This window comes from Thermobia domestica, chromosome 9 (assembly GCF_964235325.1).
Source record: "Thermobia domestica chromosome 9, izTheDome1.hap1.1, whole genome shotgun sequence".
Taxonomy (NCBI): Eukaryota; Metazoa; Arthropoda; class Insecta; order Zygentoma; family Lepismatidae; genus Thermobia; species Thermobia domestica.
Window position 1 is genome coordinate 51649575 of NC_137462.1, and position 22825 is coordinate 51672399.

The 22825-nt window shown below is 34.3% G+C and overlaps 1 protein-coding gene across 1 annotated transcript; it reads left to right on the top strand.

Moving 5' to 3' along the window:
- The first annotated feature begins 1451 nt into the window (after positions 1 to 1451).
- LOC145693998 (venom serine carboxypeptidase-like) lies at positions 1452 to 22163 on the top strand. The gene is made up of 6 exons (XM_081770142.1): positions 1452 to 1758; positions 7980 to 8163; positions 11329 to 11475; positions 14296 to 14370; positions 17083 to 17249; positions 21599 to 22163. Exons 1-6 carry the CDS (start codon positions 1474 to 1476, stop codon positions 22124 to 22126), a joined length of 1386 nt encoding a protein of 461 aa, XP_081626268.1. The 5' UTR covers positions 1452 to 1473; the 3' UTR covers positions 22127 to 22163.
- Positions 22164 to 22825: the final 662 nt, after the last annotated feature.

Sequence of the window (22825 nt, forward strand, 5' to 3'; positions counted from 1 at the left end):
AATTTTAACAAAAGTGCTGCATGTTGCTCTGGGGCCTATATCTGCTTCCCAGGCCGGTTCCAGTAAACGTCTGCCTCCAATGAGACCCCCTGGTTCAAAATTGAAAACTAAAAGGCTTCGTCTTGCTCTGGAGTCTCGAAAGAGGTACCTGTGACCAAATTTTGGCAACTGTCGGTCGATTCGTCTGGTCTCCAGGCCGCACACAGATAGACATAGACGCAAATATTACCAGAAAATATTAGCAAAACCCGGAAAATATAATTTAGAAACTATTTCTTCGTCTCATGCTAGTAATCTTACTTGCTGTAACATGTTTGCAGCATTATACAATGTACAGTATTTTGCTAACAGGAAAAATACTTAAAGCAACAGATTTTAATTTTAGTATTTTTAGTTTTCGAATTTCTGGTAAATGCTGTTCTACTCAAAAGTGTAGGGTTTGAAGTCTGAACTTCTTAACCATTGTGAACGTGAGGTCCAGCGTACTGGCATCTTTATTATTAAATAAAAATCTCTCTCTCTCTCTCTCTCTCTATATATATATATATATATATATATATATATATATATATATATATATATGTATGTATGTACGTATGTATGTATGTGTATATATATATATATATATATATATATATATATATATATATATATATATATATATATATATATATATATATGTCTGAGATCAACAGAAGATGAGGGTATATAGATGAAACGTACTTAAGAACTATTTATCGTCTTTTCGGTCGCATAAAACACGGGTTCAACACTACATGACGTAATGCCTTGCAGTAATGGACAGTTCTCAAACTTTGGCCTCACCCAAGTAAAATTCTGGGAGCTCACCTGTCTCCAACGTAAACCCAATGATCTTCCCTACATCAACTGACCCTCACAACTAAGCTGAACTGAAACTTTAAATAAAATGATTATATGTTGACATAAGCATATTCTTTAAGCATGTTACAGATTAAGCTTTTTAAAAAAGAAACTGAAGAAAGAAAATCGGAACTTGTTTTGTCTTCTTCTGATTTAAGAACTGGTTGTTGAATGAGGAAATACACATAGTTTCATAATGTTAACGAATATCATAGTAAATTCCTGATAAAAAGAGATGAAATTCGAAGAACAACAAATTCCTTATTTCATATCTTTTAAACTAGGACACTAGGACTAAAAGCTTATTAATTTACGTAAGCAATGCCAGATAGTTAATTCAAACAAACAATTGAAAGAATTAAAGTGAAAGTCAACGCTTCAGCTTATCTTTCGAGAGATTATTGAACTATAAACAATGAGATTTTCAAAAGTAAAGGAAGGAAACAAATATAATTTACTTTACTAATATATATTTTATCTCTCCAACTTATGTATTATTTGGTAAGTAAAGCTTGAACCCCTATATATATAATATTGTACCGGAAAACAAAAACTAATTGTGTAACGATGAGACATATTCAGTTACCAAAGATGCAGCTTCTCTCTTATTTACTAATATTCATTGTAAACAATTTGTGCCTTTGTGCCGGCCGCTCTCACTTCCGAGCGCTATATCCAACATGGGAACCTAAAAGGTTTGAAGGTGATGCGGGAAAAGCTCTCTTTCTTACGCCACTAATTCAAGCTGGGAAAATTGAGGAGGCACAAAAGTTATCGAGGGTAGGCAGTATATCTGAAATTCCCAGTTTCTCAGGATTTCTGACAGTGAACAAGACTTTCAATTCTAATCTTTTCTTCTGGTTCTTCCCAGCAGAGGTGAGCAATTTTTAACTTTTTAACTTTAATCATATTTCGAAATTTTGACTTACCTTACTGAGAAATGGTTCTGAAAATGTAATTCTTTGTTATAATTTATATTAATTTAAAAAAAAAGACCTACAAATCGTCAACATATAAACCCTAAATTGTCTAAAATTCTTTTGATGTGTGTTCCATGTTGAAACTTCATTCATAATTTCTAGTTTATTGAATAATTTAATGTGAAAAACATTTAGCGAAGTTTTCTAAATGAGGCTTCTTGAAAGTAAAACTATAGGTTTGAACAAAATGTTAACAAAATTGTATCGTTTCGAAATTATTATGTTCTATTTACAAGTGGCTAATTCTATTACTGTGTTAGCTCTAATATATATTTATGATAGATAGATAGATAGATAGATAGATAGATAGATAGATAGATAGATAGATAGATAGATAGATAGATAGATAGATAGATAGATAGATAGATAGATAGATATTAAATTTTCAAACGCTAAAAGACGATAGATCATACTGTATTGACGACGCAATAATAATTTGTTGCAAAAAATCGTGATATACTCTCCGAAGATGTGTTTTCCTTCCGATATTTACTATACTTAGTAATTGCGTATTCAAATAAAAGCAATGAATTTTGACTATAGTTTGCAGCAGTAGTGTAGGCAGAAGCTTACTAACGGAGGATATCAAGATAAAAACTTCTTGTACTGTAATTTCAGGTCTTTTATATATAAAACCTAAAAGTTTAGGTTGTACGAGAAGCATGTTTATTAAGATGAAAGTAATACTGAAATATACTTGTATTAAACACTTCATTACGATACTAGCAAGATGATAGTATACATAATACGGCTAATGAGATATGGCCAAAAGTTGTCACTAACTCTCAAATTTTGATTTCTGCTTAACTAAACAATCGCCCAATTATAAGGCCATTGAACAAAATGACATTCTCCAGGAATAAGGGCTGTTCCGTAATTTTCGAGAAAACTGAAAATATCCAACTTTTCTTATATTAAAAAATACGTCTTGTGTTATTCGTGGCCGTTAATGGTTGACTGATTTATTTATTTATTTATTTTATAACTTAAACTAGAAGTATTAATCGCTTAGCAAAGCAACACTTATTTAAAAAATAATAAATGTGTATCAGTTTCACCAACTAGTTGAACTTATTGGCCTAATCAGACACTGTAACAAACAAGAGAGACTTGCATGTAAGTATATAAAAGAATCCTAGAAGGTAGTTCTGAACGGTGATTGGCTGATCAGAACGGACTCAGCCAATCATAACAAAAGTAGCCAAAAGTGAAACTAAACACCATAAATCTCTTTCCCTCCCTGGTCAGGAAGAAAAATAAGCTACAATTTAAGACTTTAAAATAACATGCCTCATTGTTCGTCAATTGTAATTCATGCATTAATTTATAACACAACTTTGTTCCTTTTCAATGTTCTTTTTCAAACGTTGCTTTGCTTCGCAATTTATATTTCTAGTTTAAGTTATTTAAGATCATCGGCGCAAATCTGTCTTCAACATTGGGGTAGACGGGTAAGTCCATTCCCATAACCTTTTTGTTTGTTTGTTTGTTTTGTTTAAGCGACGTTCACAATATTTATGAAGTTGAAAAGCAATGCTGTGGAGGATCAAGGGAGCAGAGTTGTCTTCAACATTGAGAGACGGCAGATTTGAGGCTTATTCTGGGAGAGTTGGGAGATGAGTCTCATTACCGTAGATGAATCTGATTTCTGAGGTAAACCTGTTGTATATTATACAGAAAAGGACATCAATTTCATCTCACTTTCTTTTATGACAGTCGGACACAAATCATCACATTTCTCAACAAAAAAGCACATTTCAAATCAGATTATTGAGGGGACAAGATTGGGGATATGTACCCCTCATCCCCCGGAATTTGCGCCAGTGTTTAGGATAACAAAGCTAACATGAAACACATATTTATTTTATATGTTCCAAAAAATACTGTCACCTTTTTTCTGACCGTCACGCACACACTCTTTACTAATTGTAAATATGAAACAAATACAGAAAAAAAAATACGAGACTGGTGTGAATATAATGTCATCCTAGGAGCATCATTTGCAAAGGCAATAATATCTAAATTACAGCTCCTGGTTTATCAAAATAGTAGCTATATCCAATCACAAACTTTCGTCGTCGACCACTCAGCGATTAGATTCCACGGTATAAAAAAAAAAATGGAATCTGCTATGCGAAGAAGTCTTCAAACGTACTGTCCGTTCACTCTAGGATGCAAAATTGTTTACAAACAACAATTGTAGTGCGAGCGTCAAAACCTTGCTTCTCATCCCTACATGGTTAATTCATGGTTGCCAGGCTCATGAATCGCCGAACCGAATGTACACTCATGTCCAAAATTATTGTCGCATTTCTATAAATATGTTGTTGTAGGAATATAATTTGATAAATTCGCTGGGTTTTCTTATAATGTTAGTATGTGTATAATCGGCAAAGACATGTATGTGGCAAGTTTCATGTCAAAAGAACAGTAAATAAGAAGAATAAAGCGAAAATAAAACTTTCTTGTCCATTTAGCAACATTTTGTTTTTCTCATTCTAATTTCGTATTTATAATTCTTTTCCTATGAAATTTATCACAAATATACATTTCCCGATTATACACATACTATGAGTATTAAAGGTACCCTGCAAAATCATTATCAAATTATATTCTTACAAAAAGACAGTTATAGATATGCGACAATCATTTTGGACACGAGTGTACCTACTTCTGCACAGTCATGGACCACGTGCTATTACTACATAAATTGCTGCTTTTGAGATGACTGAGATATTAACGTTATGACAAATCGAGTTAGTTATTATGTAATACGATCTTCCATATAATGCACACTCAATTTTGTACAAGTGTTTATAATGCACACTCAGTTTGTACGCCTGGCAATATTGAAAGATGACAGTTTGTGTTCTAAACAATAAACAGAGAGAGCCAAGACCGTTAGGTTCGCTGGACAGCGTTGTTTTCATGATAAGGCGACAGAAACATATTGTACTTATTATAAACAAGGGCTGGGAATTTCGATGCGAGTATAAGTGGAAATATTCTCGCCACATATTGCCTGTTGGTGAAGGTTTGCAATGTTGCAAACTGCTAAGTCTAGAATTTCATACTAACTGAACGAGCTTTGAGAAGGATTAGTATGATGCAATAATTATAAATACTAACAACCATAGACTTAAAGTATTAGGAAATAAACCATGGTGCTGTAAGAAGAATATAATACACATTGAATTGCGTGTTCAAAGTACAGTATAAAACGAATTTTAACATTTAAACATTTTAAAGCTGTACACATTTGCAGTCTTTGGGTGCCTTTACCAGACACTGTGCAACACAAAAAAAAAGGCATTAAAATAGGTAGATCGAGCGTGGGTATGAACCCGGCTCTGGCCGGTATTCCTTATTAAGGTTTTTCCTCAGTCCTACGAGGTGAATTCGTAGATGGTACCTTCTGTAAGGCAGAGGCGGATCCAGGATGGACTTTTGGGGGGGGTTAATACTGCTACTTAGAGCTACTTTTAAAAGCTTCAAACTCTGGGATTGGGTTTTATTTAAATATATAAAATGAGAAAGTTTCCTTTTAGGGGGCAATCGCCACGATCGCCCCCTGGATCCGCCACTTCTGTAAAGTCAGAATTGGGCCAAACACTGAGGCCCCAGAATTGGCGGGAAATATATTCCTTCAGAACATTATGTTGCCAACATTTCCACAAATATTATAGTGGTGGGTTCCGATATCCCTTTTTCGTCTATATGTGCTTAAATTCATTATGAAGTAAATCTAGAAGTGTTTCTTTCATTCTCTTTCTTTCTTTCTTCTCATCTTTCTCATCCTCGCTCTCCTTTCCACACCTTCTTAAAATTTGAATACTATCCTCCTGTAAGTTTGTTTCTCTCCACTGCCCAAGGTTTAAAGAGACCAACCTGATATAGTTAACTATTAGCAGAACTGTACCAATAAATTCACATTAGACACAGCGCCGTAACTTAGATTTTTTCTGGGGGCAAGCATTAGTACGTTTATTTGGGCCTCCTAGAAAAAGTTGTTTTTCTCAGTCTTGGGTCCCTCCTCTTTCTATCTTTCTCTTACTATTTATCCCCCCGGAGCCTGTGGGCCCTCTCTCACGGCAAGGTCTGCGGGGCCGTTACTTACGCCCCTGGGCCCGTTTCATACATGACAAATTAATTAATGGGACAATATTGACAAATTTGAAAGCCATACGAATAAATGTTATTATGTTATTTGTAGGGTCCCTAATAATAGACGTTTCTTACTGAAGTGGGCCCACGGCTCACTTTTGTTTTATTTACCTTTTGTGCTCTGCTTTATGTAATGTAGTGAAACTGTTTGATGCTTCATTTATAATTTCATGTTCGTATTGTATATTGCTTAAGAAAATTTTGTCCCCAAATGGGCCCCTTCGAACGGCGGGGAACCTCCCTGGGGCAGTTGCCCCTCCCCTGCCCCACACAGTCCTGATTAGAGAAAAAGTAAACTCTTTCAAAATTTACGCTGCTTGCACTAGTAGGTTATATAAAACCAAACCCTACTAGTGCTAAAATTGATGAGTTAGTGCCACTGTTACCACTGCTATAAGGGGAAAGTAGGGGAAGGACTGCTAAGATTCGCTGGCCAGGTTTTGTATCAAAACACAGCGCCAAGCTACAGTAAACGGGGAATACGCTGCACAGTCCAACCATTCGTTAAGGTCTTTCCTCACAAGAAATGATTGAGATGCAGGAAAAGCTGGTAGTAGTGAGTGAGAGATATATCATGAGAATACGGTGACTGAAGAAAGGTGTCGTCCTGCAATACATAAAGTGCGTAGTTATTTGAATGAGGGGAGAATACAATGTATGTTGACCGTTGTTGGATGCTTGAGGACATGTTTGGGCTGCATTTCATAGAATTCTGAGCACGTAACGATCCTCAATGGTAATTCAGCCCCGTCAAAGAGATAATTCAATCCCATCATAGACCACTGAACACACAACAACCATTTTACGAGTTTTGCAAAGCATGGTGAACGTTGACCACGATCCAACTCTTTTCTTGACAGTTTATGCTTGTTGTAACAGATCTATACTTCCTCAAAAGTGACAGTTCGTAACAGAAAGCGTTCCCGTTTAGTTCATACAATCAGAGAACTGCGCACATTCTGACGACGAGCCTTGTTGGCCGGTAACAACTTATGTGGCAATAAGTCCAACTTTTTTCACCTTTCCGATTGCACTGAGCTACCGAACAACAGTTTCATTATGTATGCCTAACTCACCTGCATTCACACATTTGCGACGGTGTCGACGGGACATGATGTTGGTCAGTGTTACAGGACACGGGTCGGTCACGGATTTTGCAATACTGAATCAATATTACTACACTTGTTTTGCAATATTTTACAGGTTTGACTCACCGGAATGATATTTGAACAAACCAACGGTGCTTTCAATGGTACATTCATTCGCCAATCCTACTCAGAAACGTAGGCAAGGGGGTAGGCATGGGATCTAGACTACTCTTTCCAGAATTTAAGATGAAACGGGAATATATATATATATATATGAAATGATTTATTTTAGTTTCATGTTACGTCCTTCAGACTAAAGACGACAGATGATTAATAAAAATGTATGACTGTTAAATTACACTGTTGTTTTCTCCAACCGAAAATCGAACGCGGGATCACGTGTATCAAAAGCTCACACGTTAGTTAAGGAAAAATGCTACATATAAAAGATTAAATATAAAGTTCACATTAACATCTAAAAGTGAGAACAGCTCTCTGAAATGAAGCTTTGGCTATAAGTCTATTCCTATCCAAATGCACTGTTAGTGTTTTTCGAAACTCGGTTTGAATTAGTGAAGAAAAGTCATTCTCATGTGTTGTCCATGGTGCACTTTCGTGAGGCTATGTTCAACAGCGCACTGTCACCTGACTGTCTAGGTACTCAGTCCTGTTTGCTGGATGTATACTGTATTTGTGAAGCTAGAATTTGTGATCTTACTCCATCCCTACATTGTAGTGCTGAAGTGGTTTTTCCAACAGGTCTCAAAGCGAACATTTACTTCGCAACAACTTAATAAAATGTTTACGTAGCATCCTGTAGATGCATTTCGAAAGATATATTCTTACAACTATTACTTTTTCACAGATGAATTACCAGAATGCACCAGTCGTTTTGTGGCTTCAAGGAGGTCCTGGTTCCTCATCCATGTTCGGCCTTTTTGTGGAAAATGGACCTTTCCACCTTTCCGATAACTTTACCTTAATAAACAATCGTTATTCGTGGCACAAGCATCAGTCAATCGTTTACATCGATAACCCCGTAGGAACAGGTAAGTCAAGCTAAGTTCATTGACTGATAATTATTAAGAATCCTTTTATCCTCGAGGTTGCGGTAGCGGATGCCAATAGTCGCGTTTTGTAACTAAGCTGTACTCAGTTAAATCATTTTTCTTTCAGAGCGGAGTGGATCTCCAACCACTTCAAAGCCAACCGCTACGCTGGTAGTTACGATTTCCAGAGACTGTTTATAATTACATTGTTTGGACTGTTTATAATTTGGCTGTTTATAATTACATTGTGTCATATGGTATTATCATCCACAGCGGTTTCGTCCGCCGACCGCTGGCAGCGCGGCAAATTGCCACCGTTTACAGCCACATGTTAAGTTGCTTGATCTTATCTGAAGTGGACGAATCGGAACATCAATAATTTCAACTCAGAACCTTACAGAAAAATCATTGCATGGGTCGGTAACAATTTATTTGAGGCACTGCCTCCTTACTATTATCAGTAGCTTCCGCAGACACAACTTACCTAATTCTTATTCACTCTGATTAGCTGAAAACGAGTTTGAAAACGAAAATCAAAAATCAAGTCTCGTTTTTGTCTTATACCCGTATAACATTGTAGTCGTAGGATGGGAAATAGAGTTACGTAACTCCAAAAATGCGGTTTTCGTTTTCTTCATATCTGGACATAATTTTGAAACCCCTACTTGATGTAAATGGAACGGAACACCATCTGTTCTTGTCGATCATCTGTTGTGATGTAGCCCAATTACCATCTTATTAAAAACACATCTTTCTAAGAAAATAATATTTTTGTCCTCTCGCCTGTAAACCTACGAAAATGAAGTTACGTTCCATGCGACGATATTAGCCACGTTTGGGATAAAATATACCACTTGCGGAGCAATACTGGAAAAGCTTTATCAATGCTCACTGTTCTCTATCTCCGTTCAGTTGTGTTCTAAGTGCGAAACAACAACTTAATAACATTTAATCTACATAAGGGAAACTCTGTGTCTGTAGTCTTAGAGCATAACCGTTACTAACCTGCTCTCTAATCGTTGCGAGAAACGTACAAAATAAGTTTTGTTCATGTTTATAGTGATAATAGTATTAATGTATTCAGAAATATAATTCAATGTATCCAAAACTTTAATATGGGTGCGCATAAAAGTAGTTAAACCCGAACTTCTCATATGAATATGAAGAAAGGTAATTTACACTTTCAATCCTACAGTAGTTCCCGAAAGACGGGAACGACACGGTCTTTTAAAATTCAAAATACGACCCAAAAACGAATTTTGTATGCTCTGTTATTTGAGAAAGTAATTTTGAGTGCTGTGTGAATTATCTACAGACAAACATGATCCAAGAATATGTTTCAGTCATTGTAGAAAGAGAGAACGAAAGAAGTTGTATAATTATCATTCACAACACTTAAGCATTACTACTTTTCAAAAAATCAAGTAATGTTTACAATGATTATTCAAATATATATCTTGTATGAAAACCGGCATTTTGTAGTAGATTGGTACTTTTTTCTTTCATTTTTGAAAGTTTCAACAGTTTAGGTTAAAAAAACTTAGGAAGATATGATTTTTAAACTAATTCTTATTTTCTACATGACACAAAACTTTGTCAATTTAAATACCCCCCTGAGATAGAAAGTGTTAAAACAAAACTCTTCATATGGGTGTGTTCAAAGATAATTAAAGAACTTTTCATATGGGTGTGCAGAAAGACATTATAAAACCCACCCACCTCTCACTGAAACATTCTCACGTGTTCATTTTATTGTCTTTTAAGTGTGTTAAAAATCAAATAAAATGTTATTTCAATGAATTGAAGAATTTCAGACAACAAAGTTTAGAATCCATGACAATTGAAGAAAAACTAAAACCATTTTTACTAAGATATGTGCACGCTATGCCCATTATATTCCTGCATTAAAATATATTCCAGTCACGCCCTTTTATTAATTGAATCAGTAATTTTGAAAAGGTGATAAGTAAGGCTCGGAAGTTGAAGATTTAAAACCTGCCTAAAAAGGACGGATAAAAAGAGCTAAAAATATCTTTTAAAAAATGGACCTAAAAACTGGAAAAAACGTAAAAATAAGACCCAATTTTATGAGAATTGCACATTTAATGAATATAATTCTCAAGAAATACAAGCTTTTGGTAGTATACAACATACAGTTGAAAGAAACTTTATCAATGAAATGCTTGGCTTTGTCGTTGAATTTTCCTTTTTTTATATTGTTTCTGTTCTCCAAGTTAAATCCTACATTTTGAACCCTTTCAAAGCACAACCAGAAGCCGAACACTTTTGGAGAAGGCTGCGACACCACATTGGCCCGTAACACTCTGAAATTATGACTGATCTGTGCATCAGTTGACACGTAACAAAAAATATTTAAAGTCCAAATTAAAATAAGGATATTTCCCCACCCTCACCCCCTGCTGAAGTACATTGTTATGCCTCCTTATCTCACTTGTGATTGCAGATCTGGTCTTACCAGTTCAGTGGTTGAAGAATGTCTTATCTTTTGAATTGTCTTTACTAAAGAAAAGATGTTTAAGAAGTGGTGGTGATTCGAGTTAATGGTTAGTAAATTTATTGTCGAAAGATGAAGAACCAAAACGACGTTAAAACCTACAAAAAGCTTAAAAACAATAAAGAAAAAACGTCGAAAAGGGCAAAAAAGACAAAATCTACCATTTTCTGGCCTACAATGACCCAAAATGAACATATATGAGTGCCTTGTCTTCGGGCACTCGTAAAAAAGAGTATTTTTCCTCAACTTCCGGGCCTTAGTGATAAGTCAGAAAAGTAAAGTTTTGAAAAAATCGAAAAAAGTGTTTAATTTTGGGAAATCCTGATAGATATAAAATGATCGATCTCTGTTTGAAGTATTCTTGTCATAGAACGAAATGAAGTACTTGCGGTGTTTCAAATAAAGAAAACGTTGTACTAAAGCAAAATTTAAATTTTCTGACTTGGACCTTTTCAAAACTACTTATTTTAATTACTTTCAAGATGTTATGTAAAATCATAGATCAATCATAAACCTCTTCGAACTTGCTTAATAAATAGATTTCTTCAATAAGCAAGTTCATTTTAAAGCAGTTCATAATAGGACATATGCACTTCTTTTCCTCTATTGTATTATATTTTACATATATATCTCATTATAACAACTTTCAGGCTTCAGTTTTACAGAAAACGAAGCAGGTTATGCGACAAATGAAGAAGACATAAGCAGAGATCTTTATGAAGCAGTAATTCAATTTTTCACTTTGTTCCCCGAACTGCAAAACAATGAATTCTTCATTACTGGTGAATCGTACGCTGGTAAGTTTTACTTCTAATTAAGTGTGTAGTATTTTCGCATATGATTACTACTGGTTCTTCAGTCATCACTTTCACATAGAATTGGAAAACCATGTTGTATGCTGTTTATTTTCTACTTGTTGTTAGTGTTCACCCATTTTAGGGTAAAAAATGCATTTCTTTAACCCGGGAACACTATGTTTTTGTAGTACACTATTACTGAACATTCGTAAATTTTACGACCTGAAGTAAAACTCATTGTTTCCTTGAGTTTTATAATTTTAACCAATATATATTTTCTAATATATAAATATTTTCTAATATATAAATATTTTCTAATATATAAATATTTTCTAATATAACAATTAATGTTCATTTATTTACTTTACAGGATACATTGAGAGTGACTAATTTCTAGATTTTAGCTAAAAGTTGTTGGTTCAATATATGGATAGATTGCTATTATAATTTTATCATAAGTCTACTTCAAAAAATTAACATTACTTTCAATGAATCCGCTTTTACTATGCTAAACCGAAAGGTTACTCAAAATAACACTTATGAAGTTATTTTGAGTCACTTCAATAGTAACTGGCTTTCAAATTCCTATTTCAAAAAAATACACAACAATGGAAGTTACTTTCAAAATTGTAACGTTATCACTAATACCTCGTAAAATCTACGAATTGCTTCTCCATGTAACATTTACACGAGAGCACTGGCAAACACAATCTGCCTATATCAACAATTACTCACCAAATGAGATTAGCCGAGACGCCAACTTCAACGCATGCCTAGAACTGGTTGAAATCACCAAGTATTAGGTCGCCGTCCTAAATTTTACGACATATTAGTGTTCCCGGGTTAATAACACAGACGACTAATATTTTCAATGATGTGTTACATGTATTTTGTCCTACTCAACAGTTGTACGTATGGATTGTTCTTATCCGATATCTTATTAATTTGTTAACAGAAGATCTTAATGATATAACTTAATATGATATAAGGCACTTTTTTCAAAGAGAAGACTTAGACACAGAAACCGGATTTACATAAATCTATCTGTTAAAGTGAATCTGGGAGTGCCAGAAGCAAGAGATCGAAATAACAGAGAATAAATTTGATTTCGTGCTAGGAAGATCGACAACTAATGCAATATTTAAACTTAGGATGCTAATGAAAAAGTACAGATGAACTTTCATATGGTTTTGTCGACGTAGAGAAAGCATATGGAAGAGTGTCAAAGGATTTTATTTAGTAGACACTGAATAAGAAGTGTGTTCCGAACACCTACATCTGTAAAATTCAAGATATGTGTAATGGATGTAGGACAGAAGTGAAGAACGCGTACGGAATAAAAGAAGAATTCACAGTTAAAGTGGAACTTCATCAGATCTCTAGCCTTAGCCCATATTTTTTTGCAATTATTATGGACGAATTTACAAAGGATATCCAAGAGTTATAGTAGAACCAACAAGAGATGGTCTCTGACGTTTCTTACATCATGCGTTAGGACAATGCAGTCCCTACTTTGGTACTAATGTCACTAATCACAGTCACTCTGTTCTGTACCTCTAATTTAATTGCCATTGTGGATGCACCAAAAAAAGCCTTGACACGTAAGTAGCGACAACGTCACTGTGAGCTGTTAGAGACCTTCTCTTGCTGGCCCTGGTTTTTGATAGCACCTTGGAATATGCTATTTGTGGATGACATTGTGTTGGTGAGTGTTACCAAGCATCACCAAGAGAAGAAAGATGACTCGAGAGGAGCATTGGAGAGCAAAAAGCTTAGAATTAGTAAAAACCAGTACAGAATATTTACATTGCCCTTTCAAGAAAAATGTAATCGAGGATACAAGAATACGACTAAACGAAGAAGAGGTGGTAATGACAAGGAAATCCAAGTGCTTGGTATCAACACTGCAGGGAAAGATAGAATAGAAGATTTAAACAGCAGAATTAGAAGCGGTTGAACAAAATGGGGAGAAGTCGCAGAAGCATTGTGTTAGCGTAGTGTACCAGTACGCCTTCAAGGAAAAGTTTACAAAACCAGTAGTGTGACCTGCCGTATTATATGGAGCAAAATGTTGCACGACGAAGAAGATAAAATAATATGAGTTGCATATTGCGGAGATGTATCCTGCGGTGAATGTGTGGATAGAAGCGGAAGGAGAAAAATAAGAATGAAGTAATCCAAGGTTCAGAAAAGGTGAGACCAGTAGTGGAAATGCTGCAAAAAAGTAGACTGCGTTCGTATGATCATGTAAGAAGAAGACCTTCTGACTACATACTTCACCAAGTGAATGCTATAGAAATGAATAGGAAACAAGTACGAGATCGGCTAAAAAGGAAATGTTGCGATTGTGTTAAGAATAATATGATGTAGTATGGTGTACAGCGGTTGTAACACAAGATAGAAACAGGTGAAGGGTAACGATCCGAAAAGTCAGCTCCAGCCAGGTAACTGGAAAGAAAGGATTAGAAGAAAATTTCTTCACCGAAACTTTTTAACATTAGTAATAGTAAACTAATTGCTTAGTAGTATTTCAAGGCATTCTGTTCAATAAATTGGTTTTTCGCAAGTTTTATTTTATTCTTTTACTTAATTTTTGAACTTCAATGTATTAAATTGTATTTCATCTGCAACATTTTATAGTCTTATTAAAATGTTAAAAATACAATAGGTACATTCTATCACATAAACTTACCTAAAACTAATATATTGATACTCATAGGTAATAAGACATCTTAGGAAAGTTTAGACCTATTTGACTTTCTATAGGCAATATTTTTTAAGAAGAGTAAAAATTTATTATTTCGTGTATTTTCTTTTCAGGAAAATATGTACCAGCTATATCGTACAAAATTCATCAAAACAATCCTATATCACGATTCAAAATAAATTTAAAAGGTAATATATATATATATATATATATATATATATATATATATATATATATATATATATATATATATATATATATATATATATATATATATATATATATATATATATAAGAGCATAGAACAGTAACAAATTAGATATAAATGAATTTCAATTTGTAATAACATCTTCAAATAAAGTACTACAGTATTTATACTAAATTCAAAATTGTATTTTAGGATATAGTCTTCCTTTAGACCCGTTAGATTCTACTACAGGGCGACTGAATAAAATCTACATTCTAGAGTCTAATAAAACACATATATTGCAGATGAAAACTTTTTTATTCAAATATATAAAATGGTATTGAAAACAGTTCGTACTTAATTTCTTCGGATTTGAATTACTCTATTCTATTGTGTGTTGAAATGGCACAACAATTGAAAATACAATTATCGTCAATAATACCCAATAAAACATCCCACTTTCTGATCAGCTGTAGCGCTCAAGGATGTTATAAATAGAGGATCTACCCATATGTATCTTCATCCTATTAAATCGATGAAGCCAAAAAAATCCGAGCATCGGCACGTCTGGTTGGCTACTCTCGTTTCTGCCATCGTCTGATTGACTACTTTCGTTTCTGCCATGTTTGTTGGCTCAAAACATTGCGACCCTATTGGGCGCAGTGGGCAGAGTAGGGGTGGCGAAACTGTGACGTATGGCTTCAAGATTTTGTAGTATGAGCAGATCCTCTATTTTATAAGATTCTTGGTAGCGCTGTCATTGGAGGAGCGAGAACACTCTCCTACCGTTTTCAAACGTCATTATGATTTCGTCAGAAGATCATCACACATACACAGTCGGAATATTTAAGCATCAGTTCCGTGGTTACAGTGCAAAGAGCTTTTCTCTTAAAGTTTGCTATTCCATGTAATAAAAATGTTCCTAATCGGAAGATTATCTTACAGGGAGTCGAGAATTTCGAACGATAGATTCAGTGCGGAAAAAAATCAACTTTCTAATTTAGAAGTGCTCGTATACCTGAGAACATTGAGACTATGGGAAAGTGTGCCTTGCACTGCTCAAAATATTTTGCAAAGAAGCTAGTTGCAGCTGTTGGGCTTCCTAGGGACTGTGTAAGAAGATTTCTATAAGAAAACTTGCAGTGTTTACAAACCGTTTCCAGTATCATTTTATATTTTTGAATAAACAACTTTCTATCTGCAATTTTTTACGTAAATAACCTTTCAAATGTGACAGGTTTCATTGGATCATTCACTATGAATCAGAGGCCATCTAAGTCTTTTAACTAAACATTTATCTAAGAATCCTAAAATCTAAGTTACATATAAACAACTGAGTGAAATTCAACATCAACATCATTTTTGCAGCTGATCCAGAATATCTTCTAAATTCGTTATGCATAAACCCTACTGTTATGAAAAATTGATATTAACCCATAAATGACCAGAATATTTTTTTGTCACGAAATTAAGAAATATTGTAAGCATTAGTAATATGGGTGTGTAACAACCAGATGTTACAAAAACTTTTTTACGTATTTGTACTACTTAACGAAAAAATGCCTGTTGCGAAAACGCTACAATTGATTTTAAATTATTATTGCTCTTCAACTTAATGAATTATTATACAAAAAATGATACGAATAAAAGTCAGAACCTTACTGAAATATGAAATGTAATTTTAGTTAACATGTGCTTCAAATTAGAAGCACAACATACATTTCTTCACTAAGGGGAACGGCCATTCCGAAAGAAAAATAACACGCATTCCGAAAGAATACCCTACACACAAAGCCATTACAAGTGAGAACTTCGAACTTCTCCACTAGAAGCATTACCTATCCGCGTGCGGCCTAATAACTTCTAGTAGCAAAATAACGTTATGAAAGAAAATAATACGCTGTTATTTAATAACACTACAAATGTTGCTAAAACGCAACTATGCTCATATATGAGTTAAGATACTATTTAGACTAGTTTGTTTGTAATTGTTTGGATCGCCTCTCAGGTTTGGTAGGTTTTGCTAATACGTTTCTTTAAAACGAACTAGTTGCTGCATCAAAGCCTTCCGCCTCTGTACATTATAGGAGGGAAATTGATACCTAATTAAAAAGTTCTCGAATTCTTCTCATATTTCTGATTATTCTTCTGAGAAGTTAGAGTATACGATGTTGAATACTAAGCATTTCTGATGTCTTTTCTTCCTCGTAGAGCACAGTAGGCTGACAAACATTGGAGAAAGTACAGTCTCGGTGAAAGAAATTTACCACCAACTTTTTTCTAAAATTTTATGTTGTCATAATTGTAATATAAAAATTTGTTTTGGCATAAAATAATGATCTGAAGTAACAAGCAAATAAATTACATTTAAATAATTTATTTACACTTTTGATTTCTTTAAATAGCGCGAGTACCCAGGGCATTTTGAATAGGACTGTACATTAAAAGAACGGAAATTATGTTCAAAATAACATAAAATATGCTAACATATAATATGAATGAAAGTCAATAATATGTAATTTTCTGTTACTTATTAAATCGACCTCGTATATCCACAAATAATAACTTTTTTCTATTCTGATTTCAACTTTGTTATATAGAAGCCATCCTGTACACTCAGTAATGTTCAAATTTTAAATTTGGTGACTTTAGATGTAGTAATTGCATGCAAAATCTCATGTTAATATAATACATTGTCTCCCTGCATGTACAGGCATAATGGTGGGAAATGCTTGGAGTGACCCTATCCATCAAACTTCATATGGGGACTATCTATACCAATTGGGTCTAATTGATCAGAATGCTTTACAAGTATTTCACCGACTGGAGAATGAAAAAGTTCAACTTATTTTGGAGGAAAGATATCTGGAAGCTGACAACGTAAGTGCCTGTTTCAGTTATATGAAATTAGTAGTAAATAAATAGCTTCTAAATAAAATTCCTTGTAACTTTAAAACTACACAAAATTAAAACAACTTAACTACACAAAATTTCGTAGACATCAGGCGGGAAATTTCCAAAGCTTTTAGAACAAAGAAACGCGATTTTTTTAAAGCTAAAATTAAGGAACTTGAGGATAATAGTAAAAATAAAAATATTCGGGACATATGTAAGGGGATCAACGAATTTAAGAAAGGCTATCAACCTCGTGATTATATATAAAAGAAAGCTGACGGAACAGTTCTCACTGATACAAATAGCATCTTAAATAGAGGGAAATATTTCTTTGATGATTTGCTTAATACGCAGCCAAAATCGAATGTGCGTGAAAAAAGGGAAATACGCACCACAGAAACGTATAATCCAGAATCTCTCCGGGTGTAGACGAAATTTCGGCTGAGTTCATTTTAGCTGGAGGTGAAAAATTGTGGAACAAGACACACAAACTCATTTTCCTTATCTGGAACAAGGAAGAACTGCCACAAGAGTAGAAAGAATCCATCATTATTCCAATTAACAAGGAATGCGACAAAACTGACTGTAATAATTAACGAGGCATTTCTCTTCTGTCAACATCCTATAAAATCCTTTCAAACATTCTGTTGGCAAGATTGACTCCATACGCAGATGAAATTCTTGGATATTATCAATGTGAAATCGATCAACTATCGACCAAATATTTACCATTCGACAAATACTCGAAAAGAAATGAGAATATAATACCGGTACATCAACTATTTATTAATTTTAGAAAGGCTTACGACTCGGTTAGGAGAGAAACATTGTGCAACGTTCTTACAGAATTTGGAATACCGAGAAAGGTAATTAGATTAATTAAGATATGTTTAAATGAATCCCAAAGTAAATTCCGGGTAGGAAAATTTTTGTTCACGAGCTTTCGTACCGAGAAAGGCCTGAAACAAGGAGATGAACTGTCGCCATTATTACTCAACTTTATACTGGAATACGCTATAGGGAAAATCAAAGATAGCAACCAGGGACTAGAGTTGAATGGTGTTCATCACGTTACGGCGTATGTTGATAACGTAAGTAAATTTAATAGGGGGCGAAAGGAGAACAATAGAAAGAAATGCAGAGGTCTTATGAAACGCTTGCTGGGACATGGGTTTAGAACTAAATGCAGAGAAAACTAAACACATGAAAGTTCATTGGGACCGTAATACGGCAAATTATGGAAGCGTTAAAATATTAAATAATATTTTTGATAAAGAAGAAAATATCGAATAATACTTTTGATGAAGAACGTAGGAGCGCTTTTAAAGTCTTAACTGGAAGACCAATAGGAAAACGACCATTAGGAAGACCTAGGCGCAGATGGCAGGACAATATTAAGATGGATCTAACAGAAATAGGAATACAAAGTAGAAACTGGATCCAGTTGGCTAAGGATAGAAGTCAGTGGAGAGCTTTTGTGAACGCGGCATTGAACCTCCGGGTTCCATAGACCATAGAGTTAGTTTTTAGTTAGTTAGTAATTTTAAAACTGATTATTTAAGATACTTGGATACAGGACTTAGCGATAGACGTTAGACGTGAAACTATTTTCTTCTGAAAGGGTGCAAGGTTAAAATTGTTCCGAGATAAGTGTACGAATTCACCTGGAACTCTATGAGGAATGTTTAGGATAATTCTCTTTACACTTTTCCAATTTTCATTGAACATGGTATGTATTTTCTCAGGCTTACTATAATTCGTTACATAACCACGTAGTACATTGTAATCTCTACGAAAATATATATAATTGCAATTAGTTACCAATTCACACAGACTTACATGTTAGGAAAAGTGGATTTAACATTCTCTATAAGAGATTCAGTGCTTTAGGGTTTTTCCTCGTTGCACGTGATTTATAATGATCATACAAATTATTCTTTCTGCAAAGGAATGTTTTCCCCCTCCTAAACAAATTAACACATTTTTCGAAAGGAAATATCATGAAAAAATACGTTATTCATACATGAGAGGTCTAGTATCAAAACCTACCATATCCATTTTTCACTTTTTGAAACAATGAGAAAAACATGTAGTTCTGTTCTAACAAGCGACTTTACTTTCGTTCTTTCCACACTGAAATGTGTCCGTTTGTGATATGATTTGGACTATTAAATGTGTATTTTTAAAGAGAGAGAGAGAGAGAGAGAGAGAGAGAATTTAATACATTATTGTAAAAATAGGATTAAGTAATACTTCCTGAAAAATAGGAAATTTTCACTTTCTAGGAAGCAAAGACTTCTAAGATTAGTGTAAGTCAAAAACAAAAACAAATACAAGTATGAGTACAACAGGTGAAATGCAAAACGATATATAAACTGGGTGCAAGACAAACAAGAGAAGGAGAATAGAGACTTGTTCATATTAGATTCTTGTTGAGTATTCATAATCATAGTAATTATCTATTCAAGAGCGACGATGGGTAAGGCTTTACTACCTTCTAATTTCTTTCCGTAAGTTGAACCTTAGTTTTGTTATAGAAAAGAGAACAAATTTACAAGGAGTTCATATGCCAGGAGGTCTCTCTCCGTGCAGGTTTTTAATTTAAAATTAAGATGGAAATCTCTACTAAACATTTCTTGTATGTTAGTATAAAGAAAATAGAGAAGATGCATCTCACTTTTTTCTTTTATTTCTGCCAATAGATACAATCTATTTCAGTATTTGGTAATTGTCCATTCGCTACTTACGTACCGAAACACGTTGATGTCTACAAAAACGTTCGCACGCACAAAATCGATCACTAAGCAAGAATAACGCTTTTTTTAGACAATATGAGCAGGATATTGTAGTTGAAGTAAAAAAATGGATATGGTAGGTTTTGATACTAGACCCCTCGCATGTGATCTCAAAAGAAACTATTGGCAACAATCTTACTACATTGCACAAAAACAAGCGAGGGCCTTGCCGTTCTCATCACATACAGTGAAGAGATAAATCCATTTACAGCGGTTAGTGTCGCTTGTGCAATGTGTGCAAATAGGCGAAGACGCAGTTATGCAGTCTTGATGTGAAATTTGACCGCCCTAGCACTCTGTTTTCAAAATTGAAAAAGCGTGCATAGATAAATATTAAGATGGTCCTTGTTAGAAATGCGAGGGAATGTCATAACGCATATTACATTCTTCCACGTGACAATTTGGAGCGTTCCAGCGTAGAGAGACACGCGTTTCTGGACTAAATTAACGTCATGAACGAAATCTGGGTGCGACCATACGAGAATTGAAACTACAATCTATTGAATGACAACACCAATTTTCTCTCCAGTCTAAAATGCAGGAATCTGAATATGATGGTGAAAGAAGCGTGCGATCTGACGAATACCATACTATATCATGCGGTGTGTTCTGCATGCCAGATAATGTCGTGTAATTACAATGCTCTCTTGTGGGTGACTTACTCATAAGAGATAGGAGGCCCTTGAATATCTCAAACACAATACATCTCTGTCACTTCAAGCTTTACTCCTTTTATTGTTTATTTTTTCGGGAATTCGCGTCAACCACGCTAAGAAGGATCATGCAACGAAGTTCACCAATTAATAGGAAAACCTCTCATTCAAAATGACAACCCAGCAAGGACATTCTCAAAGTGCAACACAATGACGAAAGCGGATGAGGTAGGAGCACGTAAAAGAAGCAGAAAAGAGAGTTCTCCAAAATTACAGACTACAAAAGCAAACTACGAGAGAGTCCTACACCTTTCATACAATACTCGTCCATACAACCATCACATAGTGTTTACGCTATAATTTGAACAAAAGCAAAGAAATTACTGTACTTTTAAAAATCTGAACAAGTGAGAAATACTGCCATTTATTAAAAAATAAAAACTTCAAGAAAATCGTTTTTTTAAGAAAAAAAACCTTAGTTAAAAATGACAAAAAGTTGATTTGACTCTTATTACTGGACGCTCTACATGCATCTGGTGATATAAAAGTATGTAATGTCAAAAATAATATTTTAGAATACAAAAAAAAATATTGTATTCTATTGAGGATAAGACATACGAAAAAAGTGGAAATATTGTTAGACCGAAAACAGTATTAGAAAAGTGAACTGGAGGTTCACTACGACAAGTCTTCAAACTGGGGTTGTACCAGTCAAAATGGGACTATGGTAACCCCATATATTTATGTAAATAAAATTTAGAGAATTGTACATTATTTCGATGTAATAGAAGTACATGTATGAGCATTAACGAAAATTAATTCCAGTTTGATTTTTTTTGTTTGTTTGTTTGTTTAATCTTTTTTTATGTTATTATTATCATTGCAGGTATTGAGTAAAATTTTCGACAACATAATTAGATTTTCAGGGATACATAATATTTATAACTATTTGTTACAAGAGGATACAACTATTAACGACAGTCACCCCACGTATCTTCAGCTACCAGAAGTGCGTAGAGCTATTCACGTTGGGAATTATACATACAATAATGGAGAACTCACTTATATGTATCTAAGAGGAGATACGCAAAGATCTGTAAAACCTTGGATTGAAATATTACTGAATAACTACCGTGTCCTCTTTTACACAGGACAATTGGACATTATATGCGCATATCCATTAGCATTAAAATTCTACGAAGCTTTAGAATTTCGTAGAACAAATGTTTACAAAACTGCGCCTCGGACAATTTGGTATTTTGGAAGTGACGTAGCAGGTTATGTGAAGACAGCAGGAAATTTTACTGAAATGCTAATACGAAATGCTGGTCATATGGTGCCAATGGATCAGCCTGAGATTGCCTTTGATCTTATCTATCGTTTCACAAGAAATTTGCCATTTAGTAGTAAGTAAATATAATATTGATAATAAAACATTTATTTCATTCCAATATTCAATGTTTTACCTTCATTAGTACTACCCACACATATAATAACGATAACTTCATAACATTAGAACTATTATAAAATATACTTTCATCTGGGTCATTCGAAATCAAATTGTCAGTTGAGAGGGAGGAGTTGCTCGACCATCAGGTACTATAAATATCACATATGTATATCACCATAGTTCTGTTACTCTTGTCGCGCTGAGAGATTATCGTTTTTTTTTTCTGCCGACATCTTCAATTTACAGCCATTTCTTCTTCACTGCAACGCCTGAGAATAAGGATTTACAGTGGTCTAGAGCAGTGATTCTCAATCTTTTTTGACTTACGGCAAACTTTATTGAGCGTCCAAACTTTATTGAACGTCCAAACTTTATTGAGCGTCCAAACTTTATTGAGTGTCCAAACTTTATTGAACGTCCAAACTTTATTGAACGTCCAGGACATCGCGACACCCTTGTTTGATATTTTATTAATAATAACAGTATCTATTATAACAGTGATATCAATTAGTTTTTATGGTGACTCTACATAGCACTGAGCATTATCGCTACGGTTGTAGGTATTGACTGGTACAGTGCGTCTCGATTTTAACTAATTATTACTATATTCTTCATGATTTTTAAATTATAAAATTTCGCGACACACCTTAAGGGACTGAGTGA

Bases quoted from the DNA above. Each gene is read 5' to 3' on its own strand.
- LOC145693998 (XM_081770142.1), top strand. From the start codon at position 1,474: ATGCAGCTTCTCTCTTATTTACTAATATTCATTGTAAACAATTTGTGC. The intron at 14,371-17,082 runs GTAATATATATA...CTGCATGTACAG, and splicing joins ATTCAAAATAAATTTAAAAG to GCATAATGGTGGGAAATGCT. The intron at 17,250-21,598 runs GTAAGTGCCTGT...TTATCATTGCAG, and splicing joins GATATCTGGAAGCTGACAAC to GTATTGAGTAAAATTTTCGA.